This window comes from Polypterus senegalus, chromosome 18 (assembly GCF_016835505.1).
Source record: "Polypterus senegalus isolate Bchr_013 chromosome 18, ASM1683550v1, whole genome shotgun sequence".
Lineage (NCBI taxonomy): Eukaryota > Metazoa > Chordata > Cladistia > Polypteriformes > Polypteridae > Polypterus > Polypterus senegalus.
The window spans coordinates 48,606,269-48,629,274 of record NC_053171.1 but is presented as its reverse complement, the minus strand read 5'-3'; the positions used below and the strand labels follow the sequence as shown (position 1 = coordinate 48,629,274).

The 23,006-nt window shown below is 36.3% G+C and overlaps 1 protein-coding gene across 1 annotated transcript in view; it reads left to right on the top strand.

The window, feature by feature from the left end:
- ttc8 (tetratricopeptide repeat domain 8) overlaps nt 1-23,006 on the top strand; it is a 50,083-nt gene that overhangs the window by 6,008 nt on the left and 21,069 nt on the right. Inside the window, exon 2 of the mRNA XM_039741855.1 lies at nt 21,564-21,684. Within this exon, the coding sequence (XP_039597789.1) occupies nt 21,564-21,684 (121 nt within the window). The remainder of the gene's footprint in view (nt 1-21,563; nt 21,685-23,006) is intronic.

The window sequence follows — 23,006 nt, the reverse complement described above, 5'->3', positions numbered from 1 at the left end:
TGATCTAGTTAGCCTCCCAATTTATATCGACTAAAGAATGGATTTAAAAAAAATGTTTAGAGAGAGTATGGGCTGGATGTGGAATTGGAAGATGATTTTTTTCTCACAATGTCACAATCGAAGTGCGTTTGTCTGATCTGTCAATCTATCATTGCTATTCCAAAGAAGGAAAATGTGGAAAGACATTTTTGAATTGTTCACAAAAACTACGAAACTGATGTCCTTCCAAAAAGCAATCTGAGAAAGAGAAAGGAGAGGGAACTAAAATCGCAGTTAATCAGACACCCGTCATTTTTCACTCAGTGAATTCAAAAGCTCCTTGACTGCATTATTCGGCACTACTTATTTATGCGAGTCAGCCTTTTCCCACATGATGATTATTAAATCCAAATACTGTAGTGACCATAAATGTATTGAATTGTTATTGTGACATAAAGGTTATTCAGTTATGCAAGGTACGACAACTTACATTTTATGTATAAAGTATACATAGTGTGTGTATACATATATATATATATATATATATATATATATATATATATATATATATTGTGAGCTGGAGGGCTGATCGCACCCCAAATAGAGACAGACGCCCTGGGAAAACCACAAACCCTGAAACACTGACTACACATTGCTCCTTATCCTTGCACTATAACGCGTAATACAAGCCTCGCGGTACTCCGCCGACTTATAAGCCTTGCAGCGCCTGTCAGTTTGGGAATTGATTGTTTGCTTTTATCTCTCTCTGCTCCTAGCGGAACTGTTATATCTGACTTGTCATGGAGCACGTTTAAGCTCATGTGTTTGCGGTGTCTGAATAAAAATCCTTCTTTTTTTTCTACGACCTTCTGTGTCTCTGTGCAAATCTGTGACCCAAGCGTGACAAGTGGTACCAGGAGTGGTTGCACAGATGGATGCCGCCAAGACTTATTTCAGAAGTCTAAAACATTTGCACTTAAAGACTGGAAACTAAACATGGATGACCCAATCCGCGCAAATTCAAGATTTGATACATAAAGTGCACTGTTGGCTTGAAGGAGACGTAATGGAAACAGTTGTCGTGAATATATTACTGGCCGGCATACCTGAAGTTCTTCGAGATGAATTTCTACGCCATGATATTAAATCATTAACGATTATGTCCAGGCGATTAGAGGGTTCACAGTCCACTTGGAGAAAGAGCGGTGGATTTCGTGCTGCTTCGCAACCTGTGAACGAACGTCCAGGACATTCTCGCGCTCGATCGACAAGCTGCAGGACCTGAAAATCTAATGGGGTCAGGTAGGACCCGGAAATCCAGTCGTAGATGGGACGCCTGTTTCTGGGGAGACAGCGGCAACAGCGGTCGACAAGACCGTGGAGGCTACAGAGCACGCCGACGTGGACGTCGCAGAGGATATTTCCGAAACGGAGCCGACCGTAGATGTTTCCGATGTGATCAGCTCGGCCATTTGGCAAGAGATTGTCGCTTGTCTCCAGCTCATTCAATGGGGATTGGACTGGCCGAGATTTGTTGCTCAACTATTACATGTCCGGATGGAAAAGATGGCTTGTTGATCCCGGTGAAATTGGGACACAAAGAAATCTCAGCATTGTTAGATTCGGGAAGTGACCTTTGTATTGTGAGACGAGACTGTCTTAATGAACAATGCCTTAGAGACTGTGAGACTGTAAAAATACGCTGTGTACATGGTGATGTTAAAGATTATCAGACTTTACTTCTTCCTTTAACTTATAGGGCGCCACTTTAAGGTTTGGTCTGCCGTTTGGACTCGTGCCCTTGGCCATTACTCATAGGACGGAGAAATGCCCTTTTTCGAAACTGATTAATAAATGTAAGGGACCAGTAGTCCAGTCCACTAATGAACTTGGTGGGGGGGGAGAAGAAGAAGAAATCCAAGACGAAGAACTGGTAGCGGCCGGGAAAATCTAGAGCCCAACTTAGATATTGAACCAGATCTCTCCAGCGAGACGGAGGAGGTCACCCCCGACAATCTTCCAGAATGGGCTGCTCCTTCTACATCTTCCCAGATTGCAAACGCCTCGAACACAAACCGAGTGTTAACGAACAATCAGATTTTGTGCGTTTGCAGCATACTGATAGCTCATTAGAATATGCATTTAAACAGGCTCGCCCTGCTAATGACTCTTATTACCAAGAGCGTAATTCCGGGGGTGTGAAAACCCCACACTTTATAGAAAAGGACGGTTGCCTTTTCAGAGTGATCTCAGATCATTTGAAGGGGGAATTTATTGAACAACTGGTGGTACCTGAAGCACATAGGGAAACTGTTTTGCATCTGGCACATTCACACATCTTGGGGCACCTCGGTGCCGACAAAACTAGAGACCGGTTATCAAAACGATTTTATTGGCTTAATATGGGAAAAGATGTTGAACGATTTTGTACTTCATGTCCAGACTGCCAGATCGTCTCTGCTTATAAGCCTCCTCGGCTCCCCTTTGTCCTATGCCCATATTGGAAGTTCCCTTTCAGCGTGTGGGATTAGATATTGTGGGACCATTACCTAAGACTAAGGATGGGTACCAATATTTGCTGGTGTTGGTTGATTATGCGACACGATATCCAGAAATGATCGCTGAAAAAGGCCAACTCTTCGGCTGTAGCTAAAGCACTATGTGAAACTTTTACTCGTATTGGTATCCCTAGAGAAATCTTAACTGATCAGGGCACACCTTTCACTTCTCGCGTGATGAAACAATTGTGTGACAGCTTTGCTATTAAGAAATTGAGTACTACTGTTTACCATCCTCAAACGAATGGTTTAACCGGCGATTTAACAAAACATTGAAACAGATGATCAGGCGAGTTGCTCATAATGATCCCACAACATGGAACACTGTCCTACCGTTTGTTTTGTACGCGTGCGAGAATCACCACAGGCGTCCACTGGCTTGAGTCCCTTCGAGTTGTTATTCGGCGGCGCGAGGCATCCTGGATGTGATGCGTGAGGAATGGATAGGAAACGAGAGAGCAGCTAAGGGTCCAAGCTTTGCAGATCGACTAATTTCGTTGCAAGACAGAATTTCTATGCTTTCCTCTATTGCTGTGGAACACCAACAACGAGAACAGGAAACTCAGAAGCGTCTTTACGATAGGCAGCAAGCTCCGTGAGTTCAAACCTGGCGATCGTGTTTTGGTACTGGTTCCCTCGGATCCACACAAATTCTTAGCTAAATGGCAGGGCCCCGCCATTATTGAGGAGCGTATGAGTCCAGTAAATTACAAGGTTAGAATACCCGGCCGGCGCAAACCATTCCAGATTTTACACATTAACCTCTTGAAGGAATGGCTGCTGTTTCTCAGTCCGATGTTACCATTGGTAACGATCTTACTGACACGCAAAAGACAGAACTGTTATCTTTGATAGAACGGAACACTGATGTCTTTTCAGATTTACCAGGCAAGACTAACATTACAAAACATAAAATTACCACTGCACCTGATGTTCGCGTACAGATGCGGCCGTTCCGGATACCGGAAGCGCGAAATATTGTGCGCGAAGAGGTAAAAAAGATGCTGACACTGGGTGTAATTCGTGAAAGTAAAAGTGACTGGTGCAGCCCAGTCGTATTAGTCCCAAAGCAAGACGGTTCGGTTGGTTCTGTATCGATTTCAGACGCTTGAATAAGGTCTCTAAATTCGATGCTTATCCCATGCCCCGTGTCGATGAACTGTTGGAAAAACTGGGTCAGGCGAGCTATATCTCCACGCTAGATCTCACGAAGGCTATTGGCAGGTGCCTTTAGAGGCTAGCAGTTGTGAGAAAACGGCATTTGCGACTCCTGACGGACTCTATGAATTTACAAGACTCCCGTTTGGTCTTCACGGGGCACCTCTAACTTTTCAGCGTATGATGGATCAGATCCTACGTCCTCACTCTGAATATGCTGGGGCATATCTTGACGATGTCGTGATTTTTAGCAATGATTGGAAAACACACTTAGAGCGGCTTCAAGCCGTTCTTGAAAGCTTGAGACACGCTGGCCTTACTGCTAACCCTAAGAAATGTAAACTAGGCATGTCCGAGACTCATTACTTAGGCTATTCTATGGGCAAGGGTTTACTTAGGCCACAATTAAGGAAAATAGAAGAAATGCTTGTTTACCCGAGACCTGAGACACAGAAACAAGTACGCGCCTTTCTGGGACTCGCTGGTTACTACAGAAAATTCATTCCAAATTTTGCACATAGAGCTGCTCCTCTTACAGAACTTACTAGAGGCAGAAAAACCGACCTGTCCTGTGGACAGAAAATTTGAACGTTCTTTCAACGATTTAAAAAAAGCATTGTCTTCTTACCCGGTTCTAAGGAACCCGGATTTCACAAAAGATTTTATCTTGCAAACAGACGCAAGTGCATTTGGTGTGGGCAGTCCTGTCACAAATTTTGATGGAGAAGAACATCCAATCACATATTTGAGTAGGAAATTACTTCCTAGGGAACGCAATTATTCTACAATTGAGAAAGAATGCTTGGCAATTAAGTGGGCTGTGGAAGCGCTTCGCTATTACTTGTGGGGACGAAACTTCACTTTGGTAACTGATCATGCTCCACTCCAGTGGTTGTACCGACAGAAAGATACAAACTCTCGTCTAATGAGATGGTTTCTGGGTTTACAACCTTACAGTTTCACAGTAAAGCACCGACCAGGTTCTGAACACGCCAACGCAGATGTATTATCACGACTAAATGAACCTAGTACAGAGAGTCGCTTGATTCACAGGAATGTGAATAAAGCTGAGGGGGAGGGTGTGAGCTGGAGGGCTGATCGCACCCCAAATAGAGACAGACGCCCTGGGAAAACCACAAACCCTGAAACACTGACTACACATTGCTCCTTATCCTTGCACTATAACGCGTAATACAAGCCTCGCGGTACTCCGCCGACTTATAAGCCTTGCAGCGCCTGTCAGTTTGGGAATTGATTGTTTGCTTTTATCTCTCTCTGCTCCTAGCGGAACTGTTATATCTGACTTGTCATGGAGCACGTTTAAGCTCATGTGTTTGCGGTGTCTGAATAAAAATCCTTCTTTTTTTTCTACGACCTTCTGTGTCTCTGTGCAAATCTGTGACCCAAGCGTGACAATATATATATATATATATATATAGTAATAGATAGCCCGGCCACAGACAGACATGACAGCACAGTTCAAAACACACAAGTTTATTTCTGCAACTATTTACAATTAGGTTCCCCACACTCACAATTCCTCAGTCCTTTTAACTCTCTTTGGCCGCCTCCATTCCTCCCTCACAAGCTCCGTCTTTCTCCTCCCGACTCTGGCTCCTCAAAGGGAGTGAGTCGACACCTTTTATCATGCACCGGATGTGCTCCAGGTGCTGATGATGGTCTTCCAGTAGAACTTCCTGGTGTGGCGGAAGTGCTGCCCTTGCACCTGGCACATTAATGCCTTTAAAGAATACTTATTAGTACAACAGAGACCACTATATTCCAGCCTGTCTAAATGTGATCAACTGAAAACAACCACGTTTTGTTTTAATGAACTGTTCACTTTTTTTCACTGATCTGATCAGGATGCCTCCTGGATGCCTCCCTGGTGAGGTGTTCCGGGCCCCGGGGAAGACCCAGGACACGCTGGGGGGACTATGTCTCTCGGCTGGTCTGGGAACACCTCAGGACTTCCCCAGAAGAGCTAGTAGAAGTGGCCGGGGAGAGGGAAGTCTGGGAATCTCTGCTCAAGCTGCTGCCCCTGCGACCCAATCTCGAATAAGCGGAAGAGGATGGATGGATGGATATTCAGTTTGTTTTAATTCTTCCAATGCAGGGAAGCAAAAAGCAGAGAAATTCCTTGCAGCACTATGATATTCAGCTAAATGTCATTTGTGATGGAGTAATGGGATAGGCATTATCTGCGACCTGGAAATAAAAAACTAATCTCACTGCTGTGTTTTATCATTTTTCTTTTTTTATAGAGTGAACATTATTAAATTAAAGACTCATGTTATATGAGGAGACTGATGCTAATATAAAACGTACTTTTAGTGAACATATCACATCATGCATACTTTTAGTTATTTATTATGAGGTTACAGTGGTATGAAATGCCTTGATTGTATATATTGTAATTGATAAATAACATTTGCAGTGAGTAGAGCATTTGCATTGTGTATAACATGTTTGCATGTTATCTGAGATATATGCATTTTTGTTGTGTAAACCACAGAAACAAAAGTAGCAGGCAAAATTGAAGTATACCGCATATTCTCATTGATGTGGGAATACGTAAATTCATACATATCAAGATATTTAGAGGTACAAAAAGCAGTGAAATTTTAGATTGCCAATGCTGAAATTGAATGTAAATCAGATGAATACAGTACTGCCAAAAATATAAAAACTGGCAATAAACACTCTAGTGCATTTTTTATCTTTCTGCCAAATTTCACACCTCAGTGTCCTTTCATTTAACACAGTTGAGATTTGTTTTTTCTTTTTTTTACCATTCAAACAAAATAGATTGAGTACACTGAAAGCAAAATGGCTCCTTGAGGATATAGCCTTCAAATGTTTTAATTAAAACTGTTTATGAAAACCCTTTCATCTTCACACCTGCACAGGCATAAAGTGACAGCTTGACAGCTTTCAGCAAAATTGTGTGCCCTTAACTCCAACCGCATTCACTTAAGAAAGCCTGTGTACTGCAATGTAAGGTTATTAAAAATAAATTAATGCGTAAAATCAATTGGCTACTTATTTATTCAAATTTTTCATTGGCTAAGAATGCCATTGCTTCAGTGGAAGTTTAGCTTTGAATTGCATCTAAGCTTAGAAAGTGCTTGCCAGTCTACCTTCGCATGTTAGTATGTCCATTAAATTACAGTAGCAGAAAACAGCCAATAATGGGGCAGAGTTTAAGAGGTAAACTGATGCCTGTCAATACTGATTGTGCCATGCCTCACTGTAAACAAATTAGAAGAGGACAACAGAAGCAAAAATTGAAATTGTTAAGCCAAGAGCAAAGTAAAGTTGGATAAATGTATTCACAAAGGATTGTACTTTCCAGGTGATAAATGTAGAGCTAGAAATATCATGATGGTTTTAGTAGTATTGTTAAGTAACTTTGAAAGCCAATGAGTTACCATTCCAAGTTAATACAGTGCCCAGACAAGAAATGATAGTCGAAATATAAATTGCCTAATGAGAAAATATAGTATATTATACCCAAAAAAAAATTCAGACATAATTGATCTTTTATTTATTACTTGTTTAAATAATTAAAAGGACAATCACACAAAAAGTTTTAGGGACTATCAGTTTTGCTGCATGGCACCTAGAAAATATCCTGTCTTGGTAACTACAACCATTATAATAAAGGCTTTTAGTAAAGGCTCTTGCTTCAAAATACTAACTGACCTAGTGTAAGCAATATATAATATAATAATTATGTACAGTATCATGAAACAGACATACTTTCCAAAACTTATTTTGAAATCAATAAAGCAGAAAGTCTCCATTGCTTAAAAGGCTACCGAACAATAATTATTTGTATGATTCATTCAAGTATCAATTTCATTGTATAGTACACAGTAAGTTTGAATTTGAATTTCATTTCTAGTATTTTGCCCAGCATCTAGTCTAAGTAAACTCATACTATTAGTTTGTTTACAGAAATTGTGTTAGTTCAGATATATAATGGTACAGTAGACAACTATGCCCATCTTGTCAGTTGCAAAATGAGTACTATATACATTACCTCTTCTTCTCTGGAAATTAGCAATTACTTTTTCATAGCACTATAGGACATATGACATTTTGGAAAGTTTTAGATAGAACTTTCTATCTTTCTTTATCAGCCCAGTGGGGGCTGGGTGGTCCTTTTGGCCTTGGAACCCCTGCAGATTTTTTCTCCAGTCTAACTGGAGTTTTTTTTTTCTTCCATCTGACCTTACCATGGCATGTGGATATTACCCAGAAAATGCTGACAGATGCTGACTGGAATGGGGAGGTCTGGTCAGCTCCATTAAGTTTGTTTTTATTGGAAACCCAACCTGCAAAACAGGAAGTAAAACAGTACTTGTGAAAGTGATTAACTAGGCAATCTAAAATGGCTTAGTTTGTTGTTGTTCATAATTAATCCAATGTGTTTAATTTGTGCAATTAACAGGACTTATTTGTGCACCCAACATGGAATCACTATGTGCAAGCATTTCAGAACTTCCAGACTGGGACTGAGACCAGTGTAGTTGTACTGCTTACACAGCACAAACTGTACAAAGGTAGACAGGTTAATACAAATTGGCAAGAAGAAAATAATAACCTGACCTTAAGTGCTTTTTTTTACCAATTCCATACTTGCCCAATTCTTTCCAGTTCAGCTGGCAAGTGTATTCTTTTATAATCATGTTTCATTTATTTTTTCCTTTTGTTTTCATTTTCAATATAACTTGATGTCAATTTCAGTATAGAAGACCTCAATTGCTATAGCAACAGTATCCTTAGATAGTACCGTTGTATCATGTTTTCTGGGAATGCTGATGCTGTTACCATGCTGCTGTGAATTTTATGTGCTGCCCATCTACTTTGTTGCTTATTTATATGCTTTAAAATATCTTATGATCAGTAATAGATCATTAATATTTTATCTTTATGTGTAATAAATTGCATCATTAATATTAATTTTGATTTTTTTCATTAGCACTCTAAGTTACTATTTAAACCACTTGCACATAAACAAAAGCATTTATTCTAACCAGTTAATTTATTGCTACTTGTATGTGAGAAAAATTTTCAATATAGAGGTAGAAAGTGACATTTCTGTATTTAGATGTCTATAAGAACACAGATAATAATACATTTGATATGATAAGGAAAAAAGATATATTGTTACTAAACAGTTTATTCTCTATGGAGAATCACACCTATCTTACCCACCCACCCCCCATTTTTTAATTCTTGAGAGACATGCCCTCTTCAAACCTCTGATTATTGAGCCCTAGTCTAAAACCCCACAGGACTGCCAAACAACATTAATTAGCTTATATTAAATTAATGTATCCTGCCATTGATAAGTGAGTTAAGAAAATGGACAGATGGATGTTCTTTATTGTCCAATGTAGTAGGTATTGCATATATGAAGACTACCCAAAATCTCTGCATCACTTTCTATTCAACAGTCAAAATTAACAAGAAGTATCTGTAATTTAGTCTATGGTTAATTTGACATGCCCCGCTTACAACTGGAAGGCTGCAGAACAAGCCGTTTCCTGGCATATGAGCAATTGCCAAATCTTTAAAAGGACTTTAACCTGGATATATTCATGTCTCCCTGCTGTGACTGGGGCTTTTCAGTCACTGAGATGCTTGGAGTGGTCCTTTGTATTCATTGTGTCTGTTAGAATAAGATACTGACTCACCACAAGTTGGAACCTCTAGATCAGGTGCAATTATGTTACAACCCCTTGACTGAAGACAGGTGATCTCCATTTAACTAATTAATGTATGTGAGTTTAAAAACCATTTGACTGCACCAGTGATAATTTACGTGCAATATATTCAGTTCTTGAGACAGCAATTAATTTGTATATTTGTTTTTAATTCTAACCACTTAGCAGATATCTGTTTTCACTTTGACCTTAAAGAGTGTCTTTCTGTTGATAATGTGTCAAAAAAGCCAAAAATTAATAAATAATAAACTCACTGTGATTCAAGTTATTTAACAATGAACTGTGTAATTTTCCAAAGGGGTGAATACTTTTTGTGGGAAATGTAAATAATAACACAACCCTGAAGCGCTTCCCTTTCTGTTTAGTTGAGAGCAAACCCAAATTCTATTCTCTTTTAAGATAGTGAAATGCATGCGTAGCTTACTCAGCATATGTCTTTTAATTGTTTAACCAAATCAAAGTCATTGATTGAATTTATCATCTGTCTTATGCGGATTATAGTGGTTGCAGCAAATTTTTGCTCTATCTGTCTGTCTATCTAGCTCTATCTATTATTTTCATGCTTGCAAATCTTTCCCAACCTTCCTAGAACTATATTTGCTTTGATTTCTTGTTTTTTTAGGATTTTACCAACTTTGGTAGGAAATCAAATACAGTATTGCAGATATAGCAAAATGGATCAGAAAGGCCTGGAAAATCTTTAAAACAGCAAAAGCACCTTGCAAGATACAGTACAATACAGATACTTGCAAAATGGCACATGCATACAAAAGAAGCATTATTTATGATTAATTATAGAATGATTAATGCTGACTTACAGGAAAGCCGAAAACAATTTAGGGGTTTACATTGACACAACATGCTTATCATCCAGGCATGGTCTTGAAGCAATTAATTAGTCAAACAGATATTGGGTTGTACCATAAAAACTGTTATATATAAATCAAGAGAAGCTATGCATGTTCATAAAGTACTACTAAGCTCATATCTGTATGCTGTTCTGGTCTTCACACTAGCAACAACAACAACATTTGTTTATATAGCACATTTTCATACAAAAAAAAATGTAGCTCAAAGTGCTTTACAAAATGGAGAATAGAAAAATAGAAGACACAGTAAAAAAATAGAAATAAGTCAACATTAATTAACATAGAATAAGTATAAGACCTACTCTACTTCTTCAAATTCAAAAGCTGATATGAGAAAATAGTTTAATATCAAATAGTGAATTGTATACTCTGGGATACCTGCACAAATTAAGGAAAAGTATGTTCAAGATAGAATCTAAGACGTACTTCTTGAGCCCAAGGCTTGTGGAAATCTGGAATAAACTTTTTGTTCAACTATAGACTCTGCCTGTGTTAGTCTGGATAGGATACTGGGGACATCATTATTAGTTCATGAAATGTTCTTAACTATGTCCTTTCATTTGTAAAAATTTCTTGCATTCTATGAACATTACACAGCCAGATTATTGTTGTATGTGAACAATATTTAACCTTGTACTAATACCAGTAAAATATGACTTGCCGGATAACCTAACCCTGACTTTTTGATATTATGTAATTATGTAACATAATGGAAGCTTGCCTGTCCTAAATCATGATTTAATCAAGTTTACCAAACACTGTTTAAGTTGCCTTTTATCAGCCTAATAGATCTGCCCTTCCTGTGACTGTGTATAAAATAATTAGGCAGCAAAAATCTAATTAACTTTCTGAAAACATAAATACAGTGGCTGAAATTCAGGAAGTTGTTGCGTCTTTGAAAGTAAGTATATTAGGACTACTAAAGTAATTTTCTGTAAAACATCAAATATAATGGGTTATGAGAGATGGGAAAGCAGCTTATAAAAGAGAAAAAGCAAATCCATAAAGTTGAATGAGTTAGCTTGAACTGTAATTATTTAAGAAAGACCATAAAATGGAAAGGTGCTCTGTTTTTATAGGATCTAAAAATAAAAAATACTTTTGAGCATGTTCTGTCCATAAAATGTCATAAATTATGTTTAAACTACACCAGATGTTCAGAATAAATTGGAATAAAAATAGATTCATCCATATTGTTATTTTCTCACCAGTGCAGTGTTATTGAAGGCCATTGTCTATCTCAGGAGCACTGGGTGCAAAGTAGGAACCAATGCTGGACTGGGTGTTAGTCCACGGCAGGGTACTCTCGTGTACACACTGATAACCCACTCAAGGTGGCGATTATTTGAGTTCATTTTAACCAGAAACATTAGCGTACCTGAGGCTGCTGATTTCGCAAGATATATTTGCTTCTCAGAATGGTGAGCAAAGATTTTGGCTGGCTGGATCATAAACATTTCCTCTGCCCCAATAAGTTGGTCCATTTCTGCTTGTCTCAATCTTCACTTTTGCCACTCCCTTCACATTTACTTGTAATTCACAGTCTTAATACATCTGCATGCGTTCAGTACTTGCACACCCATCTATCCCACCTATTAATTTTCTTAACAAAATCAATAGTAACCAAGGGTTTCATATGTAAATATTTGCATGGATTTGAGCACGAAAATATGTACACTGCAAAAAAATTGTAAAATGCATATGCCAAAAAAAAAATCAGATTTATAATTTATGCACATTTCTATCCTATTTACATTTATAAATCACAATCATCTTGTAAATATAGACATGTGAATGCACCTCAAACCCCCATCCAGTTGCTGCCTTGAAACAATTGTACATGAGCTACGCTAATCAGTCTCGTACATGTGAAATCACATTTCATTGGCTAGCAAAGCAGCATCCCTCATGACACACTGAGACCCTGCCATTCACATCCAAAAGCATGTGGTTGTGCTTAACTCACCGCACACGATCATGTGCCACATTATAGTTCTTCTCTGCTGTATTCAGGACATCAGGGAAAGGTGTAAGGCGCCAGTGTCTGAGCAGGTAGCCACTATCATCTGCCATATGTAATTATATGATTGATGTTATAATGATTAATGCAGGCCATGTGGAAAACTGAGGGTTCGGCCAGTTACCTTACCAACAAGCTAGCTACCATGTACAGCACCATCATGTTTGCCAAACCTACCTTTATTTAAAATAAATGAATCACAAGTTGGCCCATGCCACTCAGCCACAGTGTTTCTTAGTCGTAGCTTGGTATCATAGATGCTTGTAAATTAATGCAGTGTCATTGCTTATGCTTAACAAAAGCAACTTCATTCTCATTAGATGCCCTTCTTTTAATGTTAGGGAAGAGATGTCCTCTGATTAAGAACCAAACAATGCTACAGATTGCCTTTTTATGTTGGCAAACCATGCTCTGTTTTATGATTGCACACACCACACCATACGAAAACTGAATGTAGTAAGTTGCCAGTAGTTTAAAGGCTCCCAGCATAGCGGGCATAATGGACTGAAGCTGGGCTGAGATATTCCTGACTAGTCAGCTAGTTCCATGAAAAGAGACAACAGGAAGCTAATGTAAACTGACAAAAAACTAAAAGAGTTCTCTAGCGCAAATACACAACATTGGCCCTTTTAAAAGGGAACTAATAATATACAGTCTGTTTATCATAATTATCACTTTTGAGGTGTGATATATTTGTTACGTCAACTCATTATAAAAATGGCTTGGTGAAATGATTTGTTGGCATGTGGATCGTCATTTAGCTGGTTTGGCTAAATTTTCCTATTTGATCAAGGGTGTTGTCATTTTTTAATTTCTCAGAAATGTTGCATAGGCATGGATCAGAATTATTGTAAATATGTGTGTTCTCCCACCAAGTTTTTTTTTTTTTTAATATATAAATCCTGATGTTTGCATAGAAAGCTGTTTACACGCATTTTGAGGCTTTTTTTAGTGCACACACATATTTTATAATCTGACCCCAGGTCTTTATCATTGTTACCAGGTCCAATTTTTTTTTTTTTATAAAATATCTTACCTCTGGGAAGAATAAATAATATATTTTGTTGCTAATTCCATAATGTAAAATGCTACATACTACAGAGTAAAACATAAACATTTACTGTATTTAGTCATGTTTTACTTTTGTGTGTGTATGTTGTTTTTTTATCATTTGCTATTCTAATTCTACCTTGGTTGCAAGGTCCTGAGGTGGCACAACCTGATTGGAAACACAACAACATCCCATTTTAAGAAAAACTACCTAGAATCAAATAAAGAGGCTTTATCAATTAAGAAGTGTAGTTTTATATTGTTATCACTATTCCTAGTTTACAACTTTTAGGTAAAGGGTAGGATATAATACAGAGCTAATTTCCATCAGGTAGCAGTTTTGTAAAGCATCTCACATTCTGAGACAGTGATTAAAACTGAAAAAAAAAGAGTTGTTCACATCTCTTCATTTGTCAGAAGTCTAATAAATATACAGTACAGTACATTACCTTAAAGAGCATATTGTTTTTAATGGTGAGTGGCATGGATTAGTAAACATGCTGGCAGAATTATGGTCTGAGAATAGGTAGGAATCATTTAGAAATCTTTCATCCTATCAGACAGAGAAAGCTAACTAGAAGTCCAGGAGTGCACCAGGTTCATTTAATCAAGAGGTTACTCTAGAAATAGATTCCTAACAAGAAAAGGCCTTATGTACATGTGCTGTGCCAAAGTCATAGGCCACTCAAGTAATTTATCTTTTAAAATAGTTATATGGCCAGTAAGAATTTATTTGCTTAGGAAAACATTATGTAACATTAGAATAAATACCCAGATAAAACTGATACAATAAAAACTAGCAATTGTTGTGTTTTCCAAATATATATCCATCTTGTCAAATGGCTGGATCAGCACAACTTTGGTTCCCACACTTCTCCTTGTGGCACCCTGGCCACTCCATCAATATGTTAAATTTTACAAATGGCACACCGGTTTTAAATTAATATGGTAACAATTAGCCAAACCAGATGTGTTAGTGGCACAGTTTAAAAAAAATGTAGGTAACTGCAAATACTGGTTATCTTGAAGAGAAGTACTAAAAATATTTGCATTGAAATGAGTAAATTTCAGATAAATAATATATACAGTACTACTGCACCCTTATCCATTTAGAGAAAAAAAGAAAATGTTTATTATGAAATAATTACTTAATAAAAAAATTGAACTATCCAACAGGTTGGCGTTGATTCTGCATATTCAAATAATATAATTTTTCCAAGAATAGAATTTTTAAACTGTTCCTTGAAAAGTTTTTTTTTTTTTTCCCCATATGTTAAGTAAATATGATCAGCTATATAAGTGTAGCATTCATTTGTAAGAATTGACTGTGGTCCATTCTCATGTCATAATGAGCACAGGCATGTCTAGCAACGGCAGCCAAAAATACTGCCAAACCCCAAAAGTCTGAAATATTAAATGCATGTCATACCTTATGAACCAAAATCTAAATAAAACCTAGAAAAACATATTTGAAATTGCAAAAATTAAATTCCAGAACCTGACTCTAAAGGGGGCGTAATACACTTGAAGCTACCATAAAATAAGATCATCAAAAATATTGTAAGACTAGACATTAAGCCCGTTACAATAACCGGCGCTAGAACAGTATTGCATAAACATTATTAGGAACAGTCTATATTAAATGGCAAGGGACCTTGACCTCATTCTGTTTGTTGTCTTAATTTTTTCGTTAAAAATATTTTTGCAAGAAGCCTAAAGTAAAATAATATTAAAAATAAAATAGAAACGTATACGACAGTACAGTAAGTATAATTAATATTGCCTTAGTGTAAAACTTTATAACAATCTGTAATGCACAATATCTGAAGAAGATATTTAGGAATTTTTTTAAATTTTTTTACCTCAGGAAATTTTTCAATAAAATTTCATTATAGACAACAATTTGTAAACACTCTTGTTCAGGACCATCTACAACGTTGACAATAACATCTGTAAAACTTCTAACTCTTGATAATGCAACATATAACTGACCTTGGCTGAATAGTGGTTCTGGCAAGTAAATGGCAACTTTTTCTAAGGTTTGCCCTTGAGCTTTATTAATTGTTATGGCAAAAGATAATGCAACAGGAAATTGTCGCCTTCTTATGGTAAAGGGTAAATTAGTAGAGTATAGAGCCAAATCAATATGGGGAATATTCTGACGCTCATTTTCTTTTTTACAATCGATCTATTTGCTCGTATTTTTCTTTGTCTTTCAGCCTTTCTTTTGTTGATGTTTACTTGTTGAGCTGACCGTTCTTCCAGGAGATGTTGCTTATATACAGTACAGGCCAAAAGTTTGGGCACACCTCCTCATTCAATGTGTTTTCTTTATTTTCATGACCATTTACAGCACTCCATCACTCTCCTTCTTGGTCAAATAGCCCTTACACAGCCTGGAGGTGTGTTTGGGGTCATTGTTCTGTTGAAAAATAAATGATCGTCCAACTAACCTGACTTCTGCACAACACAACTGCTGGTCCCAACCCCATTGATAAAGCAAGAAATTCCACTAAATAACCCTGATAAGGCACACCAGTGAAGTGAAAACCATTTCAGGTGACTACCTGTTGAAGCTCATCGAGAGAATGCCAAGAGTGTGCAAAGCAGTAATCAGAGCAAAGGGTGGCTATTTTGAAGAAACTAGAATATAAAACATGTTTTCAGTTATTTCACCTTTTTTTGTTAAGTACATAACTCCACATGTGTTCATTCATAGTTTTGATGCCTTCAGTGAGAATCTATCAATATAAATGGTCATGAAAATAAAGAAAACACATTGAATGAGGAGGTGTGTCCAAACTTTTGGCCTGTACTGTACGATTTGAGTGTCTGTGTCTTTTGTCCTACTTGACGTGTCCTTTTTTTGGGTGGCATGTTGTTAGTGGATACGTAGTTAGTAAACATACAAGGGGCAGTATGTGTGGCATCTCCCCAGCAATGGATTTTATGTGCATGGCCGCGACTACCCAATCAGCACTCTCCCCAGCAATGCTGTCCTTTATTTGCTTATCATGCGCGACTGCAGTGCTACGCCATTCACTGTGTGCTCAGCTTCCAGTGTGTGTGCGTCCACGATGCCGGTCGTGCTTGTCGCACCGAGCCTCGCGCATGCGCACTTCACCAAAAGACACACACACGGACACTTGTACGCACACAGGGGTTTTATTAAAGAGGATAATGGTACCCAGTAAATTATCAGATACAATGTATTTGCTTAGCTCAAGAAAAAAAAATATTTTCTGCAAGAGGAACTAAAAAATGCAAGTAACTTTGAATGCAAGTCTTTCAAGTAATCGACAGTTTCCCTTAAAGTAAAAATCACATTAGAACTAGATCAAAAATTTTAAAATACACATATTTCTGTCATTTTAGCGAAGTGTAATTTCAACCATATTTTTTGTTATCTTTATATATAATACACTACCTTGGCTGTCCGTTTGTCTGTCTAGGCTTTTAAATCACCTGTAGCTCGCAAATCTTTTGAACTATTGACCTGACATTTGGTACAGATATACTACGTGACGTTTACTATCCGCGGGTCGCTAGGGTGGAGAAAAGAATAGTTGCTCAGCAAGCGGCAAGCACATCAACCTTTGAGCAAACGAATGCTAAATGTACAGAGAAAGAGTATGAAAGCTAGGAATGCTCAAGTCCGGTGTATTCACTGCGCCGTTACTGGTACTTTATAATGCATAATGTGTAAAGTAATGTATAAATTATAGTGGCCTAAGTAGTAAAGTCATCATGTTGTGACTGAAGTTTTTATATCTCTGAAGCAACTTAAAATGTTATTACTTTTCAAGCTGACCAGTATCCATCCAGCCATTTTCCAACACATTTATTCAATTCTTAGTCTGTGACTGTCAGAGTTTATCCCAGTAGCGCTAAGTAAGAAAGGTCTGTTGCAACATTATTCTTTTCTCTAAAATAATGACTTTGTCTTCATTTGGAATATGGAGTAATGGACATGTGGAGATGGAGATCCGGGTTTTAGATAAGGTATAAAATATCCTGTAGCAGTAGGTGGTGAAAAATGCATATACTATATAAAAGCATCTTGTTACATATAGGCTAGTAAATGCTTAAAGTCATCATGTTGCAACTGAAGATTATCTCTTTAAATTAAATAATGAAATTGTTATGATGGTACTTTGCAAGCTTATCAGTTTCCATTCATTCATGCATTTTCCAACCCACGTATTTATTTTATGGTTGCTGGGAGGCCAAGCTTTTTCTAGCAGTGCTGGATTTAAAAAAAAAAAAGACGTATCACCATCATTGTTAATTTCCCCACTATTTTGTTTTCTGTATTTGGAAGATGGGTGACCCTGTATTCGGATTTAGCGGGTTAGAAAATGGATGGATGGATGGTAATGGATACTTTGGAATGGAAAGTACATTTTCAGCTCCTTTTTGATCTGAGTAGCAAGGATATTTAATATGTTTAAAATTGATCATGAGTATTTTTAGTTTTTGTCACAAACTTCAATAAAAATTGTATGTTTGATTTTATGCGCAAGATTAATGTAAACTTTGAAATAATTGTTAAATAAATATTAATAATTGGTTTAAGAATTACATTGTGTTATATATTTTAATAATGATATTATTTAGCAATGTATAATAGACTTGTTTAGTAGTCAATTTGTACATTTAATTCTTATTAGTAGAAAGAAATGGAAGAACTTTTAGGTGTTTTTTCTTTATGCGCTTGTTTTCTTTCCTTTATTTCTGTTCTCATTGCAAGTTAACTCTTCCCTTTGACTTTTCAGTCTTTTGCATCATTTGGCCATTGCTAATTTATAATTCCACTGCAAGCTGATAGATGCTTTTGTTAGATTCCTTAACATTTCTTGATTCATCCAATTATTATGTATCTTTCCAATGGCTCGTAGATACTGTATGTATTACAGAGCAAAAAGTTGCTCCTTCTGCTGATTTGTGCTCAGGTAAATGGAGAGAGGTGTGCTTGTATATTCAGGAAAAATAGGGAAGTGGGACTCTATGAGTCCCATTAGTGACATTTTCAGTTCATATGCTGGGAGAACATAAACTGTTTGCTCATGTGGCAATGTATGATGGTAAGGGACAGTTATAGTGGTTATCGTAAATACTAAACCATTTCTTGCTAGTTAGAATGGTATCATCTGTAACATCAGTGTTTTCATTCCCGTTTCTGCCTTTAAATATAATGATGTTATTTTAGAAGTTATTTTTCTAAGCATGAATGATTTAAAACTGTTCATGACACAAACTATTTATCATTACTAGGCACAAAAATGTGTTTATTCAGTGCAAACAGTGGCAGCCTCTTCCTCCAGAACTCACATCCTCAATGGAGTACACCCACAGTCCAGCAGTAAATGCTAATTTGATAAATTAATTACATTTCAATTGGCAGCGTTATTTTCATATCCTAGTTTGTACTCGGATCTTACCAAATATATACTTTGCAAACGATAAAGTCAATTGATAGCCAAGTCTCTGTGATTCATTTCAAAAGTATGTCATGAATCAGTATAGTTAAATCTTTATTTTAGTTTATTATTTTCTTTACAGAATAGTAAAATGGTATCAAAAATATATACATTTCAAATAGATTTAAATTCACATTTGCCAATATAGTAAATCTTAAAAAAATCTAATTTAATAAAATGTGTTTTATATGAAAGTAATTTTCAAAATATAAAAAGGTTGCATATACAGTATATCATGATAACTAGTGAAGATGTTAATTGAATATAATTTACAAAAGACAACCTGAGTGAACAAGATGCATCTTTTTTGAATAATCATTTTATTGATTGAAGGAAATAAACTTCACCAACAACTGTATCACTCATGTTAAAACATAATTTTACTCAATCTATTACTCAATCAACCAGTAAACCAGATTTAATGATAGACTGGACACACCCAGGCTTGTTTGCTGACAGTCCTACTGAATTTAAACATCACTTAAATAGAACCTTTCCAACACAGAGAAGTGGGCTAAAAGGTCTCAACAAACAGCACACCATGCCTTGATCCAAAGAAAGTCTAGACGACCTAAAAAAGAAAGTTACTGAAATATATCAATAAAGTAAAGGTTTACAGAGCAGTCCGACTCAAAACTGTGATTCAAGGTCTTCAGATTCCTTCTTCATCACTAGCATTCTATAACTTTTCTAGGACTTACTCAACGATGGTTTTTATTTATTTTTTTGAAGAAGTCTTTTCCAAAGTACAAACTATTCTTGCGCATAAAAGTGATTTAAAATACATAACGATGAACTGTTCCATAACCAATATATTTCCTGTCTTTTATGGACAGCTGTGGTATATAATACAAGTGATCAATCATAGACAACTATACATCACTGAAAAAGTCTGGGAGCAAGGTCATCCATTGCTCATACATCCATGTATGCTCACAGTCCTACAATGTCAATTTAGAGTTTTCAGTTAACCTAACATGTTACATCTTTAGAAATATGGGAGAAAAACCAAAGTGGCTACAGATACATATATATCATGGAAAAGCACGCATTTTAGTTTTCTTTATTATAGCCATTACAATGTGGTGTAAACTGGTAATCATTATAGTTAACAGAACCATCTCTTCTAAAACCAAAACTTCATCTTTGTGGTTGCTGTTGAATCAACGATAAATTGTCCTCTATTTGGGACGTCATGTAAGAATATTTTAATACTAAAGCAATTTAAATGTGGAGAGGCAATTGTGAGAACCCCTCGGCAAGATGTTAAAACAAAGTCATGGGTTAGTTTGAAATAGTGCTATTAGCGTTGCCAATAATAAAGAAAGTTGAAATGGTATTGATTAAATTTCAGGTATTTTTCAAAATACCTGAAATTTAAAACAAACCTGTGACAATTACTTTTTAAGTTCCATTTTTTGAATATAACAATTAACTCTGCCAATGTAAATGCTTGTAATCAATTTGCAAGTATATAAGACATACAATGAAGAACAGTGGCATAGTGGAATATTTGGTAGCAAAATACTTAGACCCCAGTTCCATTCATGCGGTGGAGATTGCATGTTTTACCCTATATTCTAAATATTTTCCAAATATAATCCAAAGACATGCTGTGAGGTTGGATTGCTACTCTAAATTGAACCATTTTGAGAGAGAATGTGTGTGTATTTGTCTGAGGATTTGCTGAACTGCAATGATGTTGGGTCTAACAGCCATTTGCTTTTTTTTTGCCTGCTATTGTTGTGACAGACTTAAGCTCTCTAAATCTCTAATCTGGAAAAGGTAGGTCTGGAAAACTGTGAAGAATGGTAGTAGTTAGGCTTTGTAGCTGTTTGCTGCTATTGCAAATTCTGAAAAATTTCTTTCACACTAATATATCAAATTTTAAATATATCAAATTTTAAATGTGATTTGAACTTTTATAATCTTTACATTATTTTCATGAATAAAAAAAGTTAAACTAACATTAGCACTTAACATTTCAAGTGCTAGATATGTTTCCCTTTTTTCTGCTATTCCAGTCACATACAGAGTGTATTATGGAACTCATGGTTATCGCAGTCAGACACACAGTGCATCATGATCTTTCACTGCATACTGCTTGAAACTTTCAGTAGACATCCCACTGCTCCTAAATCTCATACTAAAGCAAGACAGTGACAGAAAAGATTATGTCTAAATCCAATATGACCCACCTAAAAGAAGTCATTCAGTGCTGTTTTCTATAATATAGCCCACTTTGGATTTTAAACAATTATACTTGCCATCATCTATTGAACAACTGCTTGTATTGGATCATTTTTCCCCTCTTTAAGCTGCTAAGCAAGAGTATAAAATAATTACCTTACTACAAAAGGAAATTTATACCTATTCTGCAATGTGTGTACTTTGAAGCTTTGAGGATATCATTTTACATGTTAACCAGAGGTCACTCTTTAGACTGTGAAGGATAAATTATGTGATTAATTTTTAATGTGTACATTCAATATTTCTCTGGATGCATGTGCATTTTGTGCAATTTTGCTCTTTGCTGAATTAATCAGGTTTGGATTTCATTTTGTGTATTTATGTCACAGCACTTAGACCTGCTTTTTTCCTTTGGTCAAATAAAGTATAAAAAAAATGCTATTTGATATTTAAATCTTTCTTTGCATTAGAGGTATATTTAAAAAATATATGGTAAGCTAATTTTCTTATGCCTCTGTCTGTAGGCAGCATGGAGTTTAAAGACAAGAGCTCTGACAGAGATGGTGTATGTGGATGAAGTAGATGTGGATCAAGAAGGAATTGCAGAAATGATGCTAGATGATCATGCAATTGCTCAAGTGGCTCGTGAGTACTTCTACAGCTGCCATACACAATTATGAGAATATTTGGTTGCTTGCGAATTGCTGTTGCTATTGGTTTTATTCTACATGAAACTACATTTTCTTATTATATAGTAGCAGCAGTGCATTATTAATTATAGTAATACCTTATTAATGATAATACAGTAATAATTAATGTTTTGGCCACACATTTGTGAATTTGAATTATATATGAAACCATTTGGAGCCTATGCCAAAACTGTCTTGCTCTGTTGTTTTATTATACTTCAGTTTTGTTTTGTTAATTACTCTGCCACCTTTATAACTTCACTTCTTATGGCATTCAAAATATGGTTTCCTCTTAAGTCACAGAGGTTGGCTCCTATGTGTGCAAGAACTGGCACCAAATGAGTGCTTATCTGAAAGTACAATATATACTTGGCTGTCAAAATGCGGCAAGCTTGAGATACCTTAAAAAAAAAATGAAACTGTGCTGAAAAGTTTTGAGAAATCCACTTTTGAGATTTTTGTGTTACAGCATCAGTGGATCCAACCCCCTCTCACACATTTGTACTATTTGCTGATTGTGAGCAGACATACATAAAGGAGACTTTTTCACATACTGTAGCCTTATTGCAAGACAATTTGTGTTTTTTAAAAATATGTTAAGCATGTCAACATATATATATATATATATATATATATATATATATATATAGTTTAAAAAGATGCTACTTCAAAGAGTAATAATGACATGTATTTTTTTATTTAATGTCCTATTGTAGTAACACTACATTTTTTTGTATCCATGTCTTAAAGTTATGAGTATAATTAGAGTAGCTTTTGCATTGGGGGATGTATATATAGTACTGGGCAAAATCTTTGGCTCCCTAGATTTTTTTTTATAAAATGTTATCAAAAATGTTTTACCTTTTACTAAATTGTTTGTTTTTCTCCATTAGTGTGTCAGTACTAGAAAAGAGGACATTATTGATATTGTAGAGAAATGTCTGCATATCATTAAAGAAAGTAACATATAATAGCATATAAAGTACTACAGCACTTTCAAATGTAAATACTTGATTACTTTGTAAGTGTAAAGTAAAGCCCAGTATAACTTTATAATCAAAGAAATAATTTGATGATTGCTTCAAGCCAATTAACTAAAACAGAAAAGAGTGTAGAAAGAATCAAACTGGGAGAAGGGCAACCAAACTAAACTGCGAGGATGTGGAAGGTATGATAGTTTAACCTTCAAATCATCAATTCCTGCACAGTGGCAAGAGTGAGCATAGCAATAAGATGCAAGTTGGTCATCCTATATCAGCATGCATCACACCCTCTACA